The 8,269-nt window shown below is 51.3% G+C and overlaps 3 protein-coding genes across 3 annotated transcripts; 1 reads left to right on the top strand and 2 right to left on the bottom strand.

The window, feature by feature from the left end:
• Positions 1 to 1,990: 1,990 nt before the first annotated feature.
• Positions 1,991 to 4,025, top strand: DACRYDRAFT_22322 (uncharacterized protein; the record flags this gene model as incomplete). The annotated part of the gene is made up of 8 exons (XM_040772742.1): positions 1,991 to 2,534; positions 2,586 to 2,635; positions 2,692 to 2,835; positions 2,900 to 3,166; positions 3,221 to 3,447; positions 3,508 to 3,745; positions 3,792 to 3,912; positions 3,963 to 4,025. A coding segment is annotated over exon 1 (164 nt), but the record flags the coding sequence as incomplete, so codon positions are not given.
• A 484-nt stretch (positions 4,026 to 4,509) lies between these two features.
• On the bottom strand, positions 4,510 to 5,079 carry DACRYDRAFT_22321 (uncharacterized protein). The gene is made up of 3 exons (XM_040772741.1): positions 5,027 to 5,079; positions 4,710 to 4,969; positions 4,510 to 4,662 (listed from the first exon to the last, which is right to left on the bottom strand). Exon 2 carries the CDS (start codon positions 4,936 to 4,938, stop codon positions 4,777 to 4,779), a length of 162 nt encoding a protein of 53 aa, XP_040628778.1. The 5' UTR covers positions 4,939 to 4,969; positions 5,027 to 5,079; the 3' UTR covers positions 4,510 to 4,662; positions 4,710 to 4,776.
• A 384-nt stretch (positions 5,080 to 5,463) lies between these two features.
• On the bottom strand, positions 5,464 to 6,910 carry DACRYDRAFT_116308 (uncharacterized protein; the record flags this gene model as incomplete). The annotated part of the gene is made up of 5 exons (XM_040770179.1): positions 5,464 to 5,613; positions 5,662 to 5,698; positions 6,655 to 6,786; positions 6,827 to 6,834; positions 6,886 to 6,910. 5 exons carry the CDS (start codon positions 6,908 to 6,910, stop codon positions 5,525 to 5,527), a joined length of 291 nt encoding a protein of 96 aa, XP_040628777.1. The 3' UTR covers positions 5,464 to 5,524.
• Between the last annotated feature and the right edge of the window lie 1,359 nt (positions 6,911 to 8,269).

Below are 8,269 nucleotides of genomic sequence, written 5' to 3'. Positions count from 1 at the left end.
GGCTCACCTCTCAAATGGTGTTGAGAGAGACTGGGGCTTTGAAGACGTGTCTCTTTTCAACGGTGAGGTTGTTGAAGACGAAGGCGAAGGGGAGGGACCCGATACCGATCAAGGTCCAGTTGGACTGATGATCGATTTGCCGATGCAAGTGACTGAAATTTCCCCTCGTCTATGAGGATGACACGCAGTTGCACACATGTGATGTACTCTCCGTAACCTTGTCGTCACACGACATCGTGCACGTCGTCTGGGCTTTATGGACCGCACAACATGCGCCCAGTGTTTATCAATGGGGTAGTCTGGAGTGGAGGACGGCACGTTTCCGAAAGCAATGTCTAAGCGCACACAGACCTGGCCAAAGTTAGGTCAGAACTCCACAGCCGCGGCAACTGAATTCATCTGAGAAATCACGCTTGTTGACAGAAGAAGACTCGTTTCAACGCTTTGAACTCACACTGCGCCTCGCATTCATTGACATGGGCACAAACCGAGAGGAGGGGTCCTTTGGTTTTTACCCCTGCTGTCTGATGCGTCCTGTGCCTTCTTCACTCCACCATTACACGAGCGCACTTAAATGTTTGAGGATCAAATCAGAAACGCGTCATCAAGATAACACGGGGACATACACGATTCCGCCTGGTTTATATGCTCTTCCACCGCGCGAACTGATTCCCATGCAAACCTTTCACAGTACCTCACAGTGACAACTGGTATCGGTCAGCCCCATGACTTGGTTCATGGATAATGATACAGTACTGGGCGAGCACGCTCTCTCAGCTCTTGTGAACCGATTCAGGAAATCACAGCGAGCGTGTTCCTGATAAGTGCAGGAACATGTAGGATGACGACGGAGATAAAGATGATCGGAGATTGACGAATTGTGGCGGCGAGGAAAGAGTGGTGGACATAAGCTGCAGCGATGGCCAAGAGAGGTCGGTGAAAATTGAGAGATTCCTGGCACTGTATGATGCTGAATTTGTCGAGCAAACACGTGGAAGGTCGGGCGAAGGGGGAGAGAAACATCGAATCAAGGAAGTGACGTTCATTTAGGTGAAGGCACAACACTGGATGTGAGGGGGACCGCAGAGGTGGAGGACGAAGGAGGCGCACGTCCGCGCGCGGTCAGGGATGGGAGGAAGCGAGCTGCGAAACGCTGTGGAACACAGATAAGGGGGCGCCTCATACGCTCGCCCGATGGGCGTGATGGCTAAGTGCGGGGAAATGCCGCAGAAGACAGGTTCCGGGATATGCGCACCAAGAAGATATGTCTCATGGGCCTGCCTCGACGATGTTCGCACCCGGTACTGCGTAAATCGAGTAGAGGATAGAAGTGATCAGGAGAGCTTATCTGGACCACGCGTGCTGAAGTTACACCATATCGTCTGTGCATCGTGTTTGTGACTCACAGGTTCCCTGGAGGCATGTCAGGATCCGTCCATCGTCCGCCATTTCCAGAACAGGAGCAACGCACCGCATCGAACCACATGACCTCCATTTCACCTACTGGTCCATGCAGATGAGAACCATGAATCTGCACCTACGTGAAGGACATCAAAGTGCTCTGTCACGCCATCACCGAGCGCATCTGCGGCCTTGTGTCGCGGTTTGGACAAGGGCATGGACTTTCCATCGATAGCCTGGACAGCCGAGCATACCCGCTTCGTACCTTCAAACCGATCTAGATGGTGGAGTGAGGACCATAGTGGGCGACTTCGAGTGAAAGCTGACCTGGCATTTATGGATTGAGGCAATGGCCTGGATTGGACATCGACGAAGATACGAAAATAATCAGCATGGAAACATTCTTCTAAAAATAATCAAGAGCTTACCCCCAATTCCATTTGGCATAGGACCCAATCTCCGCATTGTTCGCTGTGATGTAATGAGAAATAATTTGCTCTTCCTTATCAGCATTGATGACGGTTTCGATGAGACAGCGTACAAGATTGCTGACCCATGCACCGTCCTTGCTCCCTTTGAGAGTTAGCTCAGGTAGGAGCCTCGTAACTCCTGATGCCAGCTAATAGCCAAGACGAGCAGCCAGATCCGCAGTATTTCGAGGATTGCCCATGAATGACAGTAGAGGATGGTGGCGCCGGAGTTTGTTGAGGTTAACTGAGACGCTGCAGATCCAAATACCCCGCGACTAGTCCTGGCTGCAACAAAAAGAACAATGCTGATCCCATTTGTCAGCGCTGATATCTGCTACCGGAAAGGAGAGATGGATTGTCCTTGCTGAACTACGATTCGTCGTGGGCCATATGGATGTAAGAACCGTAGGCCACACGCCGAGTGATCGTAAGGACCGCATCAATAACCGCTATGCCGATAAACGAAGGAGGGGGAAGATTGAGATCACGTGGATTGGATTGTACAGGCTGCCTGGCAAAAATTCGAGGATGGGATGGTTGAAATCCAGTTTTGAGTGATTGCCACAGGCGATGGCACTTGAATCGCAGTGCGTCGTCACAATCGTCGTAATGAATGTCAGAGAATTATAGACCAGCATCAACCGGGAGCTCGTTGCAGAATACCTGCTTCGTGTCACAAAGTGCTCGACTCCGAGAGACATGAAATTGGCCCACCTGATTTATCGAAATAGCGGTATCAGTAGCATCTTGTCGATCCGGACGATCTGGAACTATCGTTAGAAGTCGGATGGAAGAGGATGACTTGCTTCGCGCCGCACACCCTCTGATCGTCACACCGAGAATGTCCATCCGTGGTGAGTTTAGAGCGAGCACTGCTGTCGAAACAAACACAACATCCACCCTGAGTGCGATTGCATACATATTGGTTCGGACGCGAGGTTTCAAACAGCGAATGTCGAAAAAACTGAAGAAGGATACCAACACGTCAGCATAGTCTTCTTCGTTGAAGCGAAAAAAAGATGCTCAGCTCTTTTCCCAGCTGATGCCTCCAGTCCTAACTGTCATGATTCTCTATAGAAGCACACGCCGATTGACGGCGCGTACCTGACAGCATAGAGGGGAGAGTCATGTATGGGACTTGCAGTGGATGTCAGCGCAGAGGAAGCTGTTCCTTCACATCGATGACGAGGTTGCATTTGAGTCTAGGTAATATCATAAGCGTGACTGGACCCATGTGAACGTTTCGACCGTGCTGCACTTATTGCCATGTCACTGGCAATTGGCGGTGTGAGGATCTAAAGCAGGTCAGTGACGTCATTCATACATGCTGATTTTATTACTCAGCAAACCTTCGTCGATGATTGTCCTTGCTATCGTGTAATAGCCGTCCAGTCCACGGTTGTGGCGCCGAAGAGATCCGCGACCGCCGTGATGATATTATTGGTGAACTGCACATTGCTGAGAAGGATAGAACCCTTTTGTGGGGCCCATTGTCCTGGAAACCAGCATGGCGACGATATATTCACCACCAACGGGCTGAGCAGCAGAGCTTCCATCGGTCGTCATTCCAAACCATCTAAATGAATACAAAAGTGCAGTGAAAACCATGACGTACAAGCATAGGTGAATGGCTGACCTCGGTTGTTGACTGTGACATGTGTGGTAATGTCCATCTATCGAGGACGACCAGCATGAGAACGTTTCGACAAGGATCCTTACCCGCTTTCTCATCAGACATGGTCCCCGATCTCCCCATTGTTGACTGTGATGTTTGGAGGAGTTATCGGGGAGGGGGGCTCGGCGAGATGCGAACCTGAATGCGAACCCGTATATCACACTCAGCCCTTCTGAGAATCACATCAGGCATGAACATCCTGGTCCTCGATGTCAGCCAATAGCTAAGCGGTGACGTACCCATACCTTTGAAAGGCTTGGATATCAATGCTGAGAGAGCACGCCGCTGCTCGCGATGCAGATGTTGCGGATCGACCTGCACGGTGAGATGTCCTAGGTGAGAGAAGCAAATCCAACTTCGCAGATCCTATCTGCCAGTGGTGACATCTGCGGCCGCAAGAAGCGGATTGTACTCACTGATGCACCGATCGTCGTGGTAGGGATGGCAACGGTCCAGTCCGGTCCGGTCCTGTCCTGGACGGTCCCGGATTTTTGGCGATAGTCGGTCCCGGTCCTGTCCTGTGATGGTCCGATCCTGGACGGTCCCAGGACCGTGAACCGCCAGTCCCACTCCAGTCCACTAAATGCTGACATAATTCTATTTAATAGTCAATGTGGGGTCATGGCATTGAGCGGGAGGAAGCACACGCGAGATTCATCATGCACCTGAAACGACATGCCAGTCAGTCAGATGATATGCCGACCTCTTCCAACACCATGACATGACCGGTCACCATCCCTGCAACGCCAAAACTGTCAAACTCTGCACCCAATTGCATGGCGAAATGGTGGCTGCGTGGGACCGGACTGGACCGGTCCTTCGCAGTTCAGGACTGAACCGGATTTTCCAAAAGTGTTGGTCCTGGTCCAGTCCTCGGACGGTCCAGTCCTGGACTGGATCGGCAGGACCGCAGTCCTCAAAGCCCGGTCTAGGACCGATGCCATCCCTACGTCGTGGTCCATAGGGATCTAACAACCACAAGCAACACAGCATATGGCAATGGAAAGAGACGATCCGCTACCTATGACGATGGAGGGGTAAGCGAAGGAGGGGCGAGGAATGTCACCATAGGGATAGGATATTTGGAGTGCGGGTACTGCGTAAGCTTCTGTACAGATCTGGAATGCAGGATGAGGTGATGGCTGGCGGCGGTGAATGTACATACTGCTTGGGAACGATTCAATAGGAGGTATGGTGTGATGGTGTACTTCACACACAACCAGTCTTACATCAATCGCCTTTGTCCACCGCGCATTGATTGTATGCATGCTGCGTCACTGTCGTCATCTTGAATCCCGGAATACTGTAGATATCTGTATCAATCGCTGCTTCGTTGCCAACCGCTTGCTTGGAGACGAAGATCGCTCGTCTAGTACGCCCAAAACGTGCCATCGGTAAAATTCTTGATGCCGATCTGGACGGTCTGGGGAATGACGTTAGAAATGTGGTAGCCGAGGATGACCCAGTTCATATCTCGCACCGCGGAGTGTCGGTCTTGCGTGGGTTTAGGATGGGCAATAATGTCGATTTACACCTAGTATTCACCACAATTTCGACTCCTGCGTGATGTTGTTGTGCGTGTGTTGTCGACAGCGATGGTGCGATCAGTTAAGTGCTGCAGGCAAGGTTCAGGATCATTCAAACCCCGAGGCAAAGACATGGTCCTCTATCAGAGCAGGTGTCCGTCTCCATCGAAAACAAGAGCCGACAATGGTTTCACCTTGCAGATGCTCAGCGTTGATATCACTGAATACCCTATGCCCTTACCGTTGCGAGTTCTCAATACACGCACCCCTTGATGGCTCGTGTTTGACCTAGGAGACAAGTTGACAATGGCATTGAGGATCGAGGGTACGCTTGAGGCTTCCAGTGGATGTCGGCAGAGTACTGCGGATCGATGATTGGGTTGAGATCTGGGTTATATCATCAGGGCGCGTACTCCACAGTCATTACACCTGCACTAGGGCACAAAACCGCTCTAGGCCAGGGGAGAGAGCCAGACATACGCGAATGCTTTAAGCATCGCGAACGTGGTGACGTGCCACCAGCCATTGACGGTGTAAGGATCTACAGCGGGTCAATGACGCCGTTCCTACAAATTACCGTCCAGCATACCTTCGTCGATGATTGCCATTGATACCACGTCGTCTAGCTGGATCATGTCAGCTGCCTGCACCCGACTGAGTGCTGAGCATGCACATATTGCGTCTGGACTGGTCTGTGCTTCCACGTTCTGAAGGTCTGCGAAAATCCGATGAGAACACAGAGACGTGACATTGAGTCACAGACGGGACTCCCAGAGTGAACGTCGGATAATTGAAAGTGTGATCTTCTCTTGACTCGTACCTGGGAAGCAATGAGAAATGAAATGTTAGGCAGTAGCTCCTAAATCAGGGTGTCATCTATCGGAAGTCCCGAAACTCACTATGGTGTTTGGAAGAAATTGCCGCAAGAGTGGGCAGTTAGACATCGGAGCTTGGCAACGGTAAGCATCAGCACCCTGGACAGTTGACCGGTCAATGATTTGGTCGGCTGTGATGGACCTCGATCAATTTTATTCCGCGGCGTTGGGGATGTGCAGGAACGGCGGGTAAATCAAAAGAGGAATGCCGAAGGAGACAGAGAGATAGCATCGTTGCGGAGTTCTTGAAATATACATGGTTTATTCCATACGCGCCTACTAACAGAAAGTCAGTGAAGAGCGCGGTTCGGAGTTGTAAGTTGATGAGGACCTACTTTCAAATCCACGTCGACAGCCTCCCGCTTTTCGGTTAGGCATATCTCCCTAACGTCATTGTGACCATCGGCATACCGCGTTGTCGATACCACACTAGATCGATATTCAGCATCTGCAGCTTTCCGACGACCTACGAACATGTGACACGAACACGGATGGATGAATTCAGTCCCTTACAAACAGGGCATCGACGCGAGAGTCTTGATCGTGTGCCGATATCCTCATTACCCACGAGCAACCGTCCCATGATCGCTTCGATAGAGTCAGTTAGCGTTCACGAATCTGTCCGAAAAGGGATGAACTCAATATGAAGTCCAGATCCCATCCAGGTGCGACTGAGCCCACACCACACATAACAGCGCTGCACATACTGGAGTCGAAATTTCACATTCTGATGGCCGAGGCTGCTGTTCGTGCGCGCAGAGAACATTCGTCAGCGGGAAGGTAGCAGCAGAGTACAGAAGGACCTGAGCGACAGTCTGAACGGCGATGCGGCCGTTTAGCTGCCCCACGTCAGCGCTTGCCTGTCCCTTCCTGTCATACGATCCACCCTGCAGACAGTCAGTCCGATGTCCGACATCCGTAAGAAGCTATCCACTCACTGACAAATCGCGCCAGGACCTTCATCGGAGATGTGGCCTACAATCCTGAGCTCATCGATGCGCACAGCTCCATGTTATAAACTGATTATTCTTTCCGGAGCAATGCGTACAATAGATGTATCTGAATAAATGCGATTGCTGATCAGCGCGGAAGGTGCGAAGCTAGGAGAGAAACGAGCCTAACTAACTGGAGATTCGAATATCCGCTGCTCAGGCGAGACGGCGAGAGCAAAGTCCAATGCACCAGTTGTTTCACATGGTTATATGGAGAGAATGTCTACTTCATTCGTCAGCGAGTGTGTTGCATCGTTTCCCTTGCGAGTTCGATTGCATCGGGCCCGAGCCGATCATCGTGCTGTCCAACCGAGGTAGAGATCGTCTCAATGTTGCTGTCGTCTGTCTATGCGTGACGAAAGGGCACAATAAAATCGAGGAGGCGGATCGACGGATGAGCGATCGGGACATCTCTCGGAAACGCGGGGACTCACTTGGTTACTAGGTTCGGTTGACCATAGGTGTTGCTAGTGGAGGGGAAGGACCTCGGTATCGGTGGGCTCTGGGGTGTTCGATCAGTTCATTAACGTGTGAGTATGACGTGGGCAGAGATATGTGGGGCCGTGTCAAGGTACGCGCCTCAACTATTTGAGCTAGGACAGTCACCCCTGTAGCGTGCCGGGTCGATTATGTGTTTAGGTAGAGGGAGTGGACGGGGGAGTAACCCAGTTCACAGAGTCGGCTGTGTTCATCTACCGTTAGTATATCACGGAAGGATGATGAGGGAGATGGAAACCATACTCAGCGACAAGGGCAAGGGGGGAGGGGTTACGTGGACGAAGGGGAGAAAGGGTTGTAAACAACACAGGCAACCAAACACGGCCATATATATGCACGCGATTTGGAATGCATCGAGTTGAATCACCCCAGACAGTAAATAGTCGCCTTCGACAAAAAAGTGACCACAGATAGATACAGGCGAATTCGGAATGCCTAGTTGCATCGTCTCAGACAGCATAGCGAGCGCCGATCACGTCTTGGCATAACTTGTGCATGATATATCGCATACACGCACACCGTTACGCACAGGTGGCCGAGGAGGCACCGATAGATTCATAGCGCTAGGCGGGATTCAGATCAAAGTTCACCAGGTTTCGGCAGCAGCAGTGACACTGGTGAAGAGTCTGGAAAGCACACGTTCGATGGGATCCATGTGACAGACATACGAACGAGAACGAGAATTGTAGCAGCATAGATAGATTTCGTTGGACAGATACTCGATAAAAGCAATAGAATACATCGACCCATTTTTGAAAAATGTCGACGACGACAAGAATAGACGCCCAACAGCGTGGTCGGCCCCTCACGAAGCATCGCGCAGCCACATAAC

Source organism: Dacryopinax primogenitus, assembly GCF_000292625.1.
Source record: "Dacryopinax primogenitus strain DJM-731 SS1 chromosome Unknown DACRYscaffold_9, whole genome shotgun sequence".
Taxonomy (NCBI): Eukaryota; Fungi; Basidiomycota; class Dacrymycetes; order Dacrymycetales; family Dacrymycetaceae; genus Dacryopinax; species Dacryopinax primogenitus.
The sequence above is the reverse complement of the archived record's forward strand: the minus strand, read 5'-3'. Positions and strand labels throughout refer to the sequence as shown.

Coding starts and splice junctions, on each gene's coding strand:
- DACRYDRAFT_22321 (XM_040772741.1), bottom strand. CDS start 4,938: ATGGCACGTTTTGGGCGTACTAGACGAGCGATCTTCGTCTCCAAGCAA.